Genomic DNA, 16,909 nt, shown 5'->3' with positions numbered 1-16,909 from the left:
CCTGAGGCTTCTCTATGTATTTGAGGTTGTCGATGAAGATGAGACTCTCTTTTGAGCAATGTAGTAATAACATGTCCCCAATTGATACACCTCTTTCTTCACAACATTCAAACCAGACTCTTTTACAATTTTCTCAATATCTCTATTCCACCAACAGCCCCACTTTTTAGCTCTTTCAATACTCCAGGCATCTAAGTAATTTGTCAACCATTGATACTTGTTAGATTTCTTGTTCCAAAAGTAAATTCAAATTCATTCACAGGTTTACCATAATAAATACGTATATTCAGATTAATTTTCTCAATATTTCATTCATAATACTCACTCCATGTTCTAATAATAAAATTTTACCACCTGGTTTTGTCACTCGATTCATTTCTTTTAAAACCTTAACAGGATCTTCAAATGAGCACAAGCCAAAGGTATCAATTGTACAATCGAATTCATTATCTTTGAAAGGTAAAGAATGAGCATCTACCTTTGGAATTAAAGAGACAATCTCAGGTTTTGAAAAATCTTTTCCTAATTTTTCTTTTGCTTGTTTTAACATTCCACCAGAATAATCAGCCAATGTCAAATGTTCGATGTTGTCTTTTCGTTTTTCATATTCCGTTAAATTTCGTCCACTTCCCGCCGCTACTTCCAAAACATTTCCTCCCACGTGAAGCATGAGTTTTTTCCGAAGACCAGTCACTCCAATAAGCCATTCATCAAAGTCAACTTTTTCATCATAATTTTTAGAAATTCTATTATAAATTGCTCGTGTTTTATCCACACTATAATTGCAACTGCAATTATCATCGGAAAGTTCATGATGATGCGTAATTCCCGTTTCCTTTTGTATGGATCTAACTTTTTCCAATTCTTTACTCGTTTTATAAACCTGTGTTGTGATGTAAGTTCCGAGACCAAACACTCCCAAGCCCCCAAGTACCAGCGAGAATTTTTTCATTTTTTTTTCAAAAATTCAGGGCAACCAAATTTTGTTAAATCACAGAACGAATTTATTGATTGCAATTAGGAGAAATTGAAGGAGAAAGCAGAATACCATTTGAACCAACTGGAGAGGGCTGCTGAAGAACCTCTTGAGAAATTCGTGAGTGTGCAGGGGAAGAAGGAACCATATCTTCCTGTTCTTCTTCTCTCAATTCATAGTAATCCTTTCTTGGTAGCTTTTCTTTCAATTGTTTAAGGGTGTGCTCTTTTTCATGGACGATGTGATGATTCTCATCGTCATCTAAAAATTCTTCATCATCCAATTCATAGCCTTCGCCAATCGAAATAGATTCCAAATCTTGATAAGAAGAGCTGTCCTGATCATTCAAGGAAGAGTGGTTTGTGACAGAAAGGGAAGTAGATCTCCTCAACAACTGATCCTTAAATTCATCTTCTGAATTTAAAGAGTCCCTTGCTCCTTTCTTGGACCTTTTCTTCTCAAGTTTCGCAATAGTATCTTGTAACTGTTGTAGGAGTGACTCTTCATCTTCGTCATCATCTTCTTGTTCGTTGAAATCTGTAACGATGTTGTTTAAATGGTTCGACGATCTCAGGCTTTCTTCAAAAGTATTGCTGTGTGAAAGATGGTCAAGTAAGTCATCCAAAGGCAACTGGCTCAATTCTTTAACCAGGCTATCGTTTTTCTCGGCTTTCACAGCTTCTTCAGCGAGCATTGTGCCTAGCTTTCCTTTTTTAGATCCTGATAGGGCAGGAGAAATAATGGTTGAAGTATTTGTCAGAAATTTGTTCATTAGATCATTTTCCTCTGATGTTATATCTAATTTGTTTTGTCTCTCTTGCTTTCGCTGTTTTCTTTGATCCATCATATCTGCTTCAGTATTTAGATCAAACAACAAGTTGTTGTAGGTGGCGTCTCCTTTTAAAACAACATCTTTGCCAGAAGAATCTACTAGTCTCTTTGACGATTTAAATCCCTTGAAATAAGCGGTTTCCCTAAGCACAACATAGGGAGCAAATCCTTATTTCTAATTCTGTTATACGAAGGTACCTCTTCTGGAAGAATGGTATAAAAGAAATATTGATCTGCTGAATTCTTGGAATCTCTAAACGCCTTATAATTCACCAACAGAATGATTAAAAATTCATACAATTCTATGTTTTCTTCTCTGTAAAATCTTGAATCTTTCTTCTTGAATTCTTTGTCTTTCTTTTTTGACAGCAGCTTTTTGAACTCATTCATACAATTAGCAACTAGTTGCCTTGGTTGGTCTCGCAACGACCTTTTGATGAGATAGGCTAATCTTGATAGTGGTACATAATGAGGTACCACTCCTAATTTCACTCTCTTGTATCTGTTCACGTAAGGAATTCTGTCTCCTTCGATGCATTCATTAATCACTTGGGATCGACAGTACAGAAAGAACATCAAGTCCACAGCAGAATAGTACGGAGTAAGAAAGAGTCCAAATAACTCTAACTGTTTGTTTTCTTCTCGATAATATTTTACACATTCCAACAACTCTGTGGTGGTTTGTTTTACAAGGCTCTCCAATCCAAGTTTTTTGGACAAATGGTTGAAAACAAATGACGAAAAGGTTTCTAAGGTACCATCTGGAGAAGCTAGCTCCGACAAGAAGCACTGATATCTAGCATTGTAAATATCATCAAGCAACCGAAGAGCCCAATCCAGACTTCTCATTGTTCTTCGAGCAGAGTCGCTAATAGAGGTACTGTTACAAGAAGAGATAGCCTTGGACGTGTTCCTTTCGGTGGTTGGACAGAACCTGACTTGTAAACAATCTTAACCGTGTTAGTTCCTTCTTTGGAGAAGGATAAATGCGAGTCGGGAACGTTGGACAAGAGATTAAGGATGACTTCCTTCTCGCTCTCGCTGAGATCATTAAAACTCATCTGCAAAGAAGGATCGGTGATAATAGGCTCTGAGGAAGGAACGCCTGCAGAGAGGATCTGTTGAAGGGAGCTTCGGTGTCCCCTCCAATGTTGCTATTATTGCTGTTTGGAGGAGAGCCATAACCCTTAATGTTCTCAAGCTCGACAGAGGCACGGCTCGCAGGTTTTGCGTTCGTCATGGATTGAGGTTCGCTTTGATGATTCAGATCAGTTTCGGATGGACTGAAGCTCGCAGTGTTAGCAAGCATTATGAAATGGTTTAAGGGGAGTAAGACAGCGCCAGTGCCTGCTGTTGCTGAGCAACGAAATTTTTTATGTAATTTCAAAAGGTTGTAAAATGCAATCAAAGCAACAACGAGCCTCTCTTTTGTCATCGAGTTTGGAAAGACTATGGGTGCGATTCCAAGATCTCACTGAGGTCCTTTCGTCATGATCACTGAACATATATCAAACGTCAACAATGAACTTTTAAATAACAAAAAAACAAACAAAAAAACCTACCAACTTCCATGCTTGCTTCATCACCAACAACCATGGCTTCTCAATCACCTACAGGCAGCCCAGTCATAACTTCCACAAAACCATCCCGAACCTATCAAGCAACGGATGAAGTGAATCAATTGGTTTTTCAATCCATACGGAATCACCAAAACTTTCTCAACACCAAATACGATCCCGATTCCTCGGAGCACAAAAACCTTTTGAAAAGTATTTTTAAAATTATTTTCGGAACTCATCTCAAAGATGAAGAATTATACGACTGTCAACAATGGACGGTAGCAGGTTTTCAAAACAAAGACCCAACAAGCGACCTCCGAAGTTTAGGAATACTAGGCCTTTCCACCATGGAATATCTCTGCAAATATCACACAAATACTGTGAAGAACGAATACATGAATAGAGAATACCCATTCGCATGTTGCGTGTTTGCAATTGTTAATTTTATGATAAAGGAAATGAATATGAGAAATATTACAACAACACCACAAGACAGTCACTTTGTTTTACTTATGAAAAAAGAATTATATTTCAATAGAGACAAGTTAAAACAAATGGATTTATTTGAAAGATTATTTTGCATTGCTTTTGAATATTTTGATAAGCTATGGACCAAGCATAAAGCTGGCTATATGGATTTTAGTGTCATGTACGATATATTTGCAAAGAACATTATGCAAATTTTAAAGAAGGAACCCGCTTCATTTAGGTAAGTTTCACGTTAAGGTCACTTACGAAAGATCTCATGAAATTTTACAAACCAAATATTGAATAATGTTAATCTTGGTGGAATAGTGTGTTCAAATTTTTATTATTGGAATGGTAATAGTTACCATATTCCAGTATTTGTGTGAACATTTGTAACAGTAAATTTAAAAGTCAAACAAATCATTGTGGAAATCTCCCTTCTTCTTGGTTGCTTTCTTGGTCTGGTTGCTTGTTGATGGAACAGTAGTAGGCGAGTCATCGACACTTGTACCAAAGAGATTGGATGAATTCGTAACAGCTGCTGCTTTCTTTTTGGTTGTAGCATGTTGTTGCCAGCTGAAAGAATGTCATCATCAAATAATCCACTACTAGTTGTACCATTTGATTTTCCACCCACTAAATCATCAATGATATTCGCTTTTTTGGTTGTCTTTGGTTGAGTGCTCTTTGGTCCTCCAAGAATATCATCTACGAATGAATCAATATCGTTCTTCTTGTTCTTGACAATCTCTGGTTTCTTCTTTTTAGGTGCGCCAGTAGAATTACTGTTAGATGCTCCCAACAATACATCAAGCGGATCCTCACCACTACCATTACCAAATAATGATGAGGATTTGGTCTTTTGTTCTTGACCAACAGGTGGTGTTGTGGTGGATGGTTCTGATGCTGTTGGGGAAGTCGTGATTGGTGGTGTGGTTGTTGATGTGTTGGATGGAGTGGTTGTAACGACAGCACCATTACTCGTGGCAGCGCCTGTAGTTGTGGTCGTTGTAACAGCAGCACTCTCTTCCTTCTTCTTTTCAGATGGTTTGCTTAATACATTGGAAAGTGGATCTTCGAATAATTTCGAAGTGGATTCAATTTTCTTTTCTCGATCAGCAATTCGTTGATTCTTCTTTTCATTGTTGGTACTCGATTTTATGAAACTGAAATCGTCATCTTCGTTCAAATCTCCAAAGAGTGATTTTGGAGTCTTTTTGGTGGTCGTGCTCTTCTTTTCAGTACTTGTTTCAGAAGGCTTTGATAAATCTGATGGACTATCTCCAAAGAGAGATGGTGTTGTCTGTTTTTTAGTATGTTCTTCGCTGTTCTTTGGTTTCATCAAAGGCTCTTCATCAATGTCCCCAAAGAGTGATGATGTTGTCTTTTTAGTGGATGGTTTCTCTTCTGTTTTCACAGCTGTTGCCAGCTTGGCAATTGGTTCCTCATCTCCAAACAATGATGACGTCTTTTTAGTTGAAGAGGTTATTGTGGAGTCCTTCTTTACTACATCCTCTTCAAAGAGTGACGTCTTGGCTGGTTGTTTGCTTGGTTGTTCATTGGATGGCACACCACCACCACTTGTCAAAGGATTCGACACCTCTTGTGTTGTTTTTGAATGATCATCCTCATCCTCTTCATCCAATAAGGATGTTGCTGTTGGCTTTTTAACCGATCCACCTCTATTCTTCTTTCTCTTTGGTCTTCCTAGCGAGGCATGTTCTAACTTGACACCACTGTTACCATCACGAGCAAAGTTAGTTTTTGATGAAGATGATGAGAACACATCTCCATTTCCAACAGTGCTTGATGAAGGTACTTCAGTAGTATTGCTTAATGGTTTTGTTTCAGAAGCTACAGTGGTCAGAGGTGATGCTGTGGAAGGTTGAGGTGTTGTGGTTGCAAAAGAGGTATTTGAACTTGTTGTGGAAGCAATGGATGGACTTGATTTCAATGTTGAAATGAATTCATCATCGTCATCGTCAAATAGAGATGTCTTCTTTTTCGAGGATCCTGCACCTGTCAATGGTGATGATTTTTCAACACTTGTTGCTTCGACTTTCTTTGGAATATCTTTCTTGACAAAGAGAGGTTCATCTGTTGAAGAGTCGAGTGAAGAATTTGATTCTTCAGGTTTTGGTTCAGACTCTGCTGGCACAGTGGCATTTGTTGAAGAAGTTTCACTACTCTCACTAATTCCCATAACCTTCTTTGTGGAAATATATCCTCCTCCAATATTTGCTTGAAGTCCTTTAAGAATGGATGAACCCAATTTGGATTTAATGTCAGATTGTGAAGATGATAATTTGGAGACTGATGATGAGAGTGAGGAAGAAGAGGAGGTAGAATTATCACTGTTTGGAATTGCAATACCTGTCGTATTGTTTTTGGTAGCGGTACTGTTGGAAGAAGAATCCTTGGTGGTGTCTTTAATCTTGTCTTCCATAGTGACCTTCTTTTCTTCTTTCTTTGGAAGGAGTGTTTCTTCATCATCTTCAAAGAGTGAAGAAGTGAGAGCACTCTTTTTAGTAGCTACTACTACTGTATTATTAGTAGCAGCAGTGGCAGTAGTAGAGGGTTTGGTAGTAGCAGCAGTGGATGGTTTAAATGTTTCTTCTTCTTCGTCGTCTCCAAACAATGATGACGCTGGCTTTTTAGATGCTGAGGTTGTTGTTGTTGAGGCAATGATTGGAGTGGTAATGGTTGGAGTCTTTTTGGTATCAACCATAAACTCTTCTTCATCTTCAAAGAGTGAAGATGTTTTAGTAGCTGCAGTAGTGCTACTGGATCCTGTACCACCAGCATTAGTCTTGGAACCACTTGTTGTTGGTGTCAAAGTAGATGAAGGCTTCGTAGAGAATAAGCCATCCTCTTCATCATCAAATAAGGCTGAAGTCATGGATATTTTAGGACCGGTGGCTGGTTTGGTGGTAGCCGTATTGGTAGATTTCTTAGTTGGTAAAATACTGAAATCTTCATCGTCGTCAAACAAACCACCACCACCAACTTTAGTCTCATGATCACCGCCAATGAGAGGTGTCGTATTATTGGAAGTAGTAGCAGCAGCACTGGAAGTATTTGAAGAAGTGGTAGTTGATACTTGTTGAGTCTTAAATCCACTAAATAACCCATCATCTTCCTCTTCTGAGAAGAATCCAATAGATGTCGTTGGTTTCTTTTGTTTTGAGGATGAGTCGGTAGTCGTTGTGGTATTCGTGTTACTCATAAATCCAAATCCAATATCTTGTTCCAATTGATTTAAATCAAACTCATCTGAATTTCTCTTCTTTGAAGTAGTATTTGTTGTTGAACCTCCACCAAATAATCCACTTCCAAATAATCCTCCATCACTATTGTCATTTCCAAATATGTTATCTAAGGATTGTGTGTGACCACCATTACCATCCAACGATGGAGTGGTGCCATTGCTACTATCAGCTGTCGATGATGGTGGTTGGTTTGATCCTTTCTTCATTAAATTGGCCAATTGAGTTCTAATATCCATAGATGATTCTTCTCCATTATTTTCGCCAACAGCAGGTGAGGTATTAGAAACTCCAAAGAAGTTTTCAGTCGATTGTGGTGGTTGTTCATCTCCCAATGTAAACGAATCCTCTCCATTCTCAAAAGTATTTTTCAATTTTGGTTTCAAAGATGCATCTGGTGGTGGAGGTGGCATATCAAAGGATAGAGGGGGTGGAGGTGGAATAGTGCCATTCATCATCATCATGGGTGGAGGGGGTGGAATATTTCCAAATGTACTTGGCGGAGGAGGTGGAATATTTCCAAATGATGAAGGTGGTGGTGGAGGAACACCATTGGCAGATGTCATGGGTGGAGGAGGTATAGCAACACTGGTGTCAATTTGTGTTCCAGCCACTGTGGCATTGACATTTTCATGATACGTCATTAATTTCAATTGTTCTTCTTCCTCATTTGGAATAATTCCCACCAAATCATTCATATAGAATTTACTGCTTCCAATAATATATGGAAGTGTTCTCTTTTTCATCAACATTGGATCAATTTGTTGAATATAATCATTATGAGCAATAGTATTCTTCATAAATTCTTCAGCTTGACGATTTTGTTCCAATTCTTCTGCATCCATTGGTAATTGATCTTCTTCGAGAATAGTATTTCCATTTTCGTCGATCATCATCATTGCATCATAGGCTGTTCCTTCATCAATTGGAATGGTACATGATTCAAGAACTGCATTGAGACCATATTTGATAGCTGTTGTGAAACGATGTTGTTTCTCTTCTGGTGTTAATTCTTTTGCAAGAGGTTGTTCAACAGGGGTTTCTGTCGTGGCAGTTGGTTCAGAAGATGGTACAATCACACGATTTTCAATGAATTGAGTATTAGATAACATGATAAATTCATTGAATGCATTCTTCACTTTGACTTGACATGATTGAGTATCATAGAATAATTCATCAACAGAATCTCTCAAGTGATTCATTTGTGTAAACAATCTATTGGAATAGGATTTCAAATAATCTAAAAGACCTTCATCACAATCAATCGTCCATTTCTGATCACATCTTTTTAAATTATTAATATTTGAATAATCAATGGAACGTTCGGAGGTTGAGAGAATCACGGATTGTGTTTCAAAATTGGCTGGTTGTTGTGAGAGAGAAGGAGGAGGTTGAGAGAAGGATGTTGTTGTTGCTCCAGCACTCGGATACGAAGAGAATGGTGGAGGTGGTGGTATGGTTGAAGACATCATGGGCGGAGGTGGTGGTATGGCAGAGTCCATCATCATCTTTGAAAATATTTTTTAATGTTGTTTTGAAAAAATCTTTTGTTGGAATCAACCTCTTCTAAACCGGATCGAACCCGGAACACAGTACTTTGTGGTCTGGCCTCGTTGCCAAACAACTCGGGTTCATAGAGAAGGCAATGATCAATTTCCACAAGCTTGGGCACTTTGATATTCAGTGCACTCGTCTGTTTGCTCTTCATGCGAACACTTAACGGAAAAAATGCTGAAAAACGATGAACCGAACCGGTTATCGATTACAACTAACCTTTTTCATCAAATCATAAATACCCTTGTGCTATCAACAAACAACTCCCATCATCACCATCATAAACATTCTACAGGTCATCATATTCTGCCCACATGTCCTTTCTTCAACAACATTCCGAGCGGAAATGACAACCAAGGAACAACTGAATTTTGTGTTGATATGATGTTTTTAAGAATATTGGGAGGCTTAGACTTGTACTATTTCATTACTCTCATTCCGAATTTATTATTTATATTATTTTTATTATTTAAATTGAAAATAACCGTTAAGATTTTGAAAAAGACCGATAGTTTATTATTACCTGCATTGTATTCATTTGTTTGGTGTGTTTGTGTTGTACATATGATCACCTGCTTGTCTACAATAGTGGTTGCTATCGTTGGGGAGAATATATTTGATATAGAGACATCAGTCATGATATCAACCAATGAATTGAAAGTATCCAAAAACTCAAACACTCCTTTTCAGTCTCACTCTCTTACGACAATTAATTCATCCATTCCTTCATCATCTCAATCTCGAACATTGATTTCAGCAAAAAATATTCCATCCTATGAACTGGACATTGCTACAAAAATATGTCTCTCAATTTTACATTTCTTAATGGAATTTATTGAATTGTGTGTGGTGGTGTACATGATGCATCACTTTTCTCCAAAGAAATTAATAGCATCATTGAGTAATCAAAAAGTACTTGTGAGGAGTGCTATCATTGCAGGATTTGTTTCAATTTTAGATAATGCAGTAGCCATATCGGTCATGTTTATATTTCCATATTACAATGAATTAGGATTTCCATCCATCATGACTACAAGTGTATTAGAAAGTGCTTTACAAGATACAATTGTGAGTGGATTGTTCATGACCATGTATTGTGTAATTTTAATTTTACCATGTTTAAGATGTATGAGAGATCGAGTTCCACAGAGAAAATCGTTCTATGTATATATCATGTTTTTAATGACCTTACATGCAATTACGTGCTCTGGAAATGTATTACTATTGACATGTCAATCGGTTGGAATTTGTCTGACCATGTCCTCTCGAGTGTTATATTATGCTCTATTTGGACCAGTTCTCTATTTCACTTTCTTGCATTCGAATTTAAATCGATCGGTTTATGATCAAATTGTGATGGAGGCAGAACAGGCACAAAACCATCGTGATGGCAATAGTAGTAGTCTTGGTGTTCCTCGAGTACCCTCTAATGCTGCAATGAACATTGATCGAGTGTTTGATGATGACGAAGATGAAGAGGAGAGAATGAGAACTCTTCTCTCCAATGTAAAGAAAAACAAGAGACGTTTTAGAAATCAACCTTCAAGTCGATTGGATGAAGATGATTACGGTGGTATGCATCACGAAGATGATGACGAATTCCTTAATAATACTCATCGCACGGTTGGTAATTTCAGATATCAAGGCTCCATTCAATAAAAATTGAGCCAAGTTAAAGGAACCACATTTCAACGTAGTTCATTTCTGCGAAATTTCAACTTATTGATGATTCGATGATTCACATTGTTCATTTATTGCTATTCGCAAAGAGCTTGTTCAACACATTCAGAGTATTGTCAACGTTGAGAATGATTTTCAAGCTTCGTCGAGGGGAAGAGTGGTGAGATGATTCTCCTTCTTCAACGTGCGTGGTGTGGTTGCTGATGCTGTAGTGATCAATGATGACGAAGAAGAGGATGACGAGGATGCCGTCGATGATGCCAATGAAGGTGTCATGGTTGGAGATCCATTATTCTTTTGCTGGTGTTGTTGTTGCGGTTGTTGTGAATGATGGTTGTTGTACTCTTTCATCAATTCATCGACACTCAATAAATGTTGACCCTTTTCCTGAGCATCCAACAGTGCATCAATGATCAGTGTGAAATGTCCCACTGTAATTTCATCTCCATCCAATTTCGATTCTACACTAAACACACCTGGTTCTTTCATGGAAATATAAAATGTCATTTTGGATTTGTGTAAATGATGCATCTCATGAATCACCTTATTCTTGTCATGTAATTGTTTGTAGGTGAATTTGTAAATCTTATTCTTCTTTTTCTTTTTGAGATCAGATTCAAATTGTCTCTTTCTGCAGTCATCAATAAATTCTCGAAGTGATTTTGTTTTCTCAATTAAGAATTGATAGTGATCTGTGAGTTGAGTGAGAGAATCTTGTAATCTTTGAATTTCTCTTCTCTGTTTTTCTCTCATACGTTTCTTATTTTGAACTTCCTTAATAATGTCAATGATTAACTTTCTATATTTGGAGATATTTTCTTTGGGGACTAGTATTTTCAATTCTTCTAATTTGATCAAATCTCGTTTCAAATCTTGTACTTTGTTCAACAATTTTCTTGCCTTTTCTTCACTCATAGTTGTGTGATGATCCATCGCTGTCTGATGATGATCCATATTCAATCTGTTATTATTATTAGTATTATTATTATTATTATTATTATTATTATTAGTATTATTATTAGGATAACCATTCGTGGTTGTTACCATTGTCATTTCCATCATACTTGTCTTGAAATATTCTTCACAATTGTGTAAGGTTTCACTCATGGAATCCACAATCAAATCGCAATTCACATTTCTAATGATGGATCTCAAATTATTCTTGGATCGTTCATAAATATATGGAGGTGATTCTAAAATCGTTGAATCTTGTTCGTATTGATCGAGTTGAGAGGGTGGTACAATGAGTTTCAATTGAATTTCATCCATCATGTGTAGTAGTTGAGAGGAAGATGATGAATGATTATTGTTGTTGGTGCTATTGTTATTACTACTACTACTACTACTACTGGTCTGATGTGAAGACAGAGAATTCAATTGAATTGAGGATATGGATGGTTGTATATTATTCTGAGATGAGAATAATGGTGAAGAAGGTGGTGATGAAGAGAAGAGATCTTTGATACTAGTACTCGATGATGAAATCTCTCGTTGAGTCTCTCGTTGTTGTTGTTGTTGTTGTTGTTGAGGAGAAGGAACATTGGTCATCCCAACATTGGTCGTCGTCGTTGTCGTCGTTGTTGTCGTATGAAAAGAAGATCGTGTCAAATTCATGGCAATATAATGTTGAATGGGTGTTGGATCTCCCAATACATTCAATTGAGCTCTCAATGGATCCATCATTGAGTGGTGGTGGTTTTGTGAACCATCATGATTGTTGACAATACCATTCGTACCCATACCACTCGTACCACTCGTGCCACCCGTACCACCCATACCCATACCCACACCACTCGTACCACTCATACCACCCACACGATTCACACCATTCACACCACCACAAATTTGATCTCTAAACTTCCATAATAATTGATGAGTTTGAATCAAATCATGAACACTTATGGTAATGGTTGGAGTGACTCGTTGAGTGAATTCCAAATATTGATGAACGCCAAGAGCCTCCTCAGGATCTTCCACATCAATCAATGGAGCAATGAAATGATCCATATAATATTGTTGATGATCCTTAATCCACTTGTTCATGACCACCATGGGTTGTTCTACTTTGGAATCAAACAAGACATTATTCGTTAAATTGGTTAATACTTTGGAAATGTTCACCAAATTGTTACGCATACACAAGGAAATCTTTTTTCGAGTCAATAAAAAGGCATCACACGCCACAATGGAAGGATTACAAAATCGATAATAAATTAAATATCCAATCACACTGGCACGTTGAATGGGTGTCGAGTGTGGAACTTGTTCTTCTAAAAGAGTATTAAATTGTTTTGAAATCCATCGAAGTCCATATGGCACGTGTTGCACATGTTCACACAAACCTCGTAACACATTGGAACAAATGTCACTCAATTTACGAACACGATTCTCAACGATACGTCGAATAAAATCATGTTGCATGGCCTTTTCATAGGTAATTTCACGTAAATTAATACCACACTTGACACCAGTCTCAACTTCTTGTTTGGAAATGTGTTCTTTCAATATTTTAATGGCATTCAATTCGAGTGTCAAATCTGAATCTTCCAAGAGAGGTGCAATGTGTGGTTCAAAAATATATTTCTGCAAGAATCGTTTACCTTCAATACGACGACCATAGGTGAGTATCATTTTGGGCAATACAGGATTGGAAGAGAGAAAGGAACTCACTTTTGAGGATTGATCCAATTCCATTTGTAATGTATGATTAAATAATTTCAATAATAAATATTCTTCACGTGCACTAAAGGCATACCCATACAGGGAGAGAATGACCGATTCTAAAAATGTATCTAATTTGTCGGAAGGGACCATGTACAAGAGACGACTCAAATAAATGGGTTCTGTTTGTAAAATGTAAAATAAATGAGAATAGAAGAGAGTAATACATGAACCAGGTTGGTCTTGGGAGAGTAGAGTGGTGTTGTTGGGGGTGTTGTTGGTGTTGGTGTTGGGGGTGTTGGGAGTATTGTTGGTGTTGTGAGTGTTGATAGTATAATTATTTTTACTACCAGTTACTGTGTTGGTAGAGTTGGTAATATGAAGACTACCACCAGACGTCTCGTGGTGTTGAGATAACGTTTTTGCATAGGGATCCAAACTTGTCTGTTGTGAAGAAGAAGAAGAATTGAGAATCGTAGAAGTAGCAGAAGTAGTAGTAATTGGATGGATCATTGGACGATTCGTCATGCCACCACCACCACCACTCTCATACCACCACCACTCTCATAACCACTTGATCTCTTTCTTGAAATGATAAATCTCACCAATCCTCCCTTCGTTTGTAATAATTGATCCATTTTCACTTGATTATAAAGTAAGAGTTGTATTCTTCGTTCAATATCTCTCACTTGTTTTTCAATTCGAGTATTATTCTTGATTTGTTTCACTAATTGATCACGTAATACATTCATTTCTTCATTCAATGAATCATCTTCATGTTCAAGAGAGAGTGCTGAACATATACTCACTAATAAATCACGATCTGAAAAGGACAATAATAGAGGTGAAGAATTCATGGAGAGGTGTGGTAGAGAATGATTCATGGATGAGTTATTATTATTACTACTATTATTGTTATTACTACTATTATTATTACTACTATTGTTATTACTACTAATATTACTACTATTGTTGTTCTTATGACTATCATTATAACGATTATTATTACTATGTTATGATCATTATTATCATGATCTAGACTACTATTATTACTAGTATTATTATTATCATGATCATTGGTCCTACCAAATGTCATTCCTGTTTTTTCATCATCATTCATACTTGGTACATGAATAGGTGGTTGAATAAATATCGATGATACAAGAATACTATGGTTCGATGATGATTCACCTTCTCTTCCAATCGTAACCATAATATTAAATGTTCCAGAATGAGTAGGTGTGAAATGAACAAGATAATATCCCTGATGAGATGGTATTGGTAGAATCTTGTTGGAAATTCCAGATGATGGAATGGTACCATCCATGATACATTCAATAGATTGAACAGGTAGAATGGTAGTAGCAGTAGTATTGGTATTATTGGTATTGGTATTCGTATTATTAGTATTATTATTAGTATTATTAGAATTATTGGAATTGGTCAAAATGCTGTCATTCTCTTGTTGTTGCTTTTTGTGATCATTCACTAATTCAACATGAAGTATATTCGAATGATCATGAGTAGTAGTACTCATTGTTGTTGCTGATCTTGTCATGGATGATGAACAACATGTGGTAATATTTCCATAAACATCTTTCAAAATCATTTGAAAGGTTGATTTCTCATTTTGAATACAACATTTCAAACATTCACCTGATAATTGAATGTCATGAATGGAATGAGAAGGTAGAATGGTCAAATCACATGGGAATCCTTGAATCGTGTATCTTTGAAAGGAATGAATTCTATTTGTTGTCGAACTAGTTGTAGTAGTAGTAGTAGTAGTAGTAGTAGCAGTGGTCGTACTAGTAGCAGCAGTAGTAGTGATCCTTGTGCTGACTTGTTCAGCATGATGAATATTCTCATGTTCTTCTTCTTCTTCTTGTTCAGAATAAAAAACTTCCATAGTATAAAGATCAGCAAGTGTACATGTGAGTGAAATTTGAACATGACAAGTATCGAGTTGAGTGCATTTCATGGAACACCAATTCTTCAAATCTGAATGATCGTATTGTTCGAGAGTGGTCTTGGATGTCAACACGACACTAAAACATCCACTATAATCCATATCATTTTGAATGAGTGTATTTCCAAATTCATCACATAATTCAATCATGAAATCGAGAGATTGACCTGCAGTAGTAGTAGTAATAGAAGTAGTAGTAGTAGTATGGTCATTCTTATCATTCTTATCATTCTTATTATTCACTGTTATGAGTTTACATTGAGTAGGATCTAAATGACCACTATCAACCACCATGATACTCTTCTTATACACGACATGATCATGCAAATATACAACTAGTTCATAGCGTGATGCATGTGAAATATTAAATGTTACTTCATAGGTTCCATCATTGTGATCAAATAATTCAAGTGGTAATTGATATGGTTGTTGTTGTTGTTGTGGTAATTGTTGTTGTAACAATGATGATGGATCATTCAATGTTGTTGTTGTTGTTGACCACAATAATAATTGATCAATCAAAAATGCTTTGAATAATTCACCTCCCGAAGATCTCTTATTACCATGTTTATCTCTTGCTTGAATGATAAAAGATTGAATTTCAGAATGAGCTCTATACAAGGATTGAATGGGAGTAATAATTTCACACTTGCTAGCATCACTTTGTCCTAAATCTTTAACAAGTACAATGGCATGATCTTGAATGACACTTTCAATATTGGTTGTTGTTGTATTGGTATGGATGATGATAGTATCATCGTCATGATCACCACCACTACTCTCACCTTTGATATCATTGCAATTTAAATATTCACCAATAGAACCATCACTATTAAAATGTTTTGGTTGTTGTTGTGGTCTTCGAAGAGTCAGACTACGAGGTGATGGCACATGTGATTCTGCAAGTGAAGAGGAGGGTGTTTGTACTGTTGTCAGTAGTGCACACGTAGAGGATCGAATGGTTCGTATTTTCACTGGAATGAATTGTTGTCTCTGAAGGAGTGAAAGAGTCAATCGATAGGAACCACTCACTGGACATGAATATTTAAATTCATAGATACCATTTTGAAAATCTGTACATTGACATGAAATGTGTGTTGTCGTGTGGATAGAAGTAGCAGTAGTAGTAGTAGTATTCATTGTAGTAGTAGTGTTGTCAGTAGTATTCATTGTAGTAGTATTGTCAATTGTAGTATTATTATTCATAATAGTAGTAGTATTCATAGTATTGATAGTATTCTCATTCATCATTAAATGTTCAGTCTGACCTATAAATTCCAATTGAGCATTAAATAGTTCATTTCCTAATCCTCGATTTCCAAATTCATCTCTTGAAAATAAATAAAATACAGACTCCACACCTGCCACACTCGTATCAATACCTCGACCATAAATCAAACAATTCGATGGATCTGAATATGGACTTGATTGAACATGAATAGAGAGAGGACATAATTTGAGAAGATGTAAACAAGTTGGAGTGGTAGTGGTATTTGTGGTGGTAGTGATTGGATTCGTTGTTGGAGTGGTATTTGTGGTGGTATTTGTGGTGGTATTTGTGGTAGTAGTAGTCGTGCTATTCATGTGAGTAGTAGTCGTAGTAGTAGTACCATTGCTATGGGATGGTATGGATAATTGAGGAGATGAATTTGATGATGAGACTGATTCTCATCCATCATCGATGTATCAGTTGCTAAATAAATTTCAAGTGAATACATTCCAGATTTGGTAGGTGTGAATGTGACATGATAGAAACCATTGTGTAAATCCTCTACTTTTCCTTCAATGACTAACTTGTTCATGGTATTACTCGTAGTAGTAGTGGTAGGTAATATTCCAGAATTGTTCAAATTTTGAGAAGAATTATTCGTTGTGGAATGATTCAAACGGAATGATTTTCGTGGTGAAAATGTGGTGGTGGTTGGACTCATTGTTCCAATTCTAC

The 16,909-nt window shown here is 36.6% G+C and overlaps 6 protein-coding genes across 6 annotated transcripts; 2 read left to right on the top strand and 4 right to left on the bottom strand.

Moving 5' to 3' along the window:
- Positions 1-12: 12 nt before the first annotated feature.
- C9374_000151 (uncharacterized protein) lies at positions 13-952 on the bottom strand (the record flags this gene model as incomplete). Its single annotated transcript, XM_044690825.1, has 2 exons — positions 13-228; positions 326-952. The coding sequence occupies 2 exons, from the start codon at positions 950-952 to the stop codon at positions 13-15; spliced, it is 843 nt and encodes a 280-aa protein (XP_044552704.1).
- Positions 953-1,004: 52 nt separating this feature from the next.
- On the bottom strand, positions 1,005-2,656 carry C9374_000150 (uncharacterized protein; the record flags this gene model as incomplete). Its single annotated transcript, XM_044690814.1, has 2 exons — positions 1,005-1,931; positions 2,006-2,656. The coding sequence occupies 2 exons, from the start codon at positions 2,654-2,656 to the stop codon at positions 1,005-1,007; spliced, it is 1,578 nt and encodes a 525-aa protein (XP_044552703.1).
- Positions 2,657-3,401: 745 nt separating this feature from the next.
- Positions 3,402-4,192, top strand: C9374_000149 (uncharacterized protein; the record flags this gene model as incomplete). The annotated part of the gene is made up of 2 exons (XM_044690802.1): positions 3,402-4,075; positions 4,162-4,192. 2 exons carry the CDS (start codon positions 3,402-3,404, stop codon positions 4,190-4,192), a joined length of 705 nt encoding a protein of 234 aa, XP_044552702.1.
- A 3-nt stretch (positions 4,193-4,195) lies between these two features.
- Positions 4,196-8,608, bottom strand: C9374_000148 (uncharacterized protein; the record flags this gene model as incomplete). The annotated part of the gene is made up of 1 exon (XM_044690791.1): positions 4,196-8,608. One exon carries the CDS (start codon positions 8,606-8,608, stop codon positions 4,196-4,198), a length of 4,413 nt encoding a protein of 1,470 aa, XP_044552701.1.
- A 610-nt stretch (positions 8,609-9,218) lies between these two features.
- Positions 9,219-10,313, top strand: C9374_000147 (uncharacterized protein; the record flags this gene model as incomplete). Its single annotated transcript, XM_044690713.1, has 1 exon — positions 9,219-10,313. One exon carries the CDS (start codon positions 9,219-9,221, stop codon positions 10,311-10,313), a length of 1,095 nt encoding a protein of 364 aa, XP_044552700.1.
- Positions 10,314-10,469: 156 nt separating this feature from the next.
- Positions 10,470-16,895, bottom strand: C9374_000146 (uncharacterized protein; the record flags this gene model as incomplete). Its single annotated transcript, XM_044690602.1, has 4 exons — positions 10,470-13,439; positions 13,538-13,818; positions 14,082-16,579; positions 16,627-16,895. 4 exons carry the CDS (start codon positions 16,893-16,895, stop codon positions 10,470-10,472), a joined length of 6,018 nt encoding a protein of 2,005 aa, XP_044552699.1.
- Positions 16,896-16,909: the final 14 nt, after the last annotated feature.

Source organism: Naegleria lovaniensis (assembly GCF_003324165.1).
Source record: "Naegleria lovaniensis strain ATCC 30569 chromosome Unknown tig009, whole genome shotgun sequence".
Classification (NCBI taxonomy): Eukaryota; Heterolobosea; class Eutetramitea; order Acrasida; family Naegleriidae; genus Naegleria; species Naegleria lovaniensis.
Note: the sequence above shows the minus strand (reverse complement) of the source record. Positions and strands in the feature narration are given on the sequence as shown.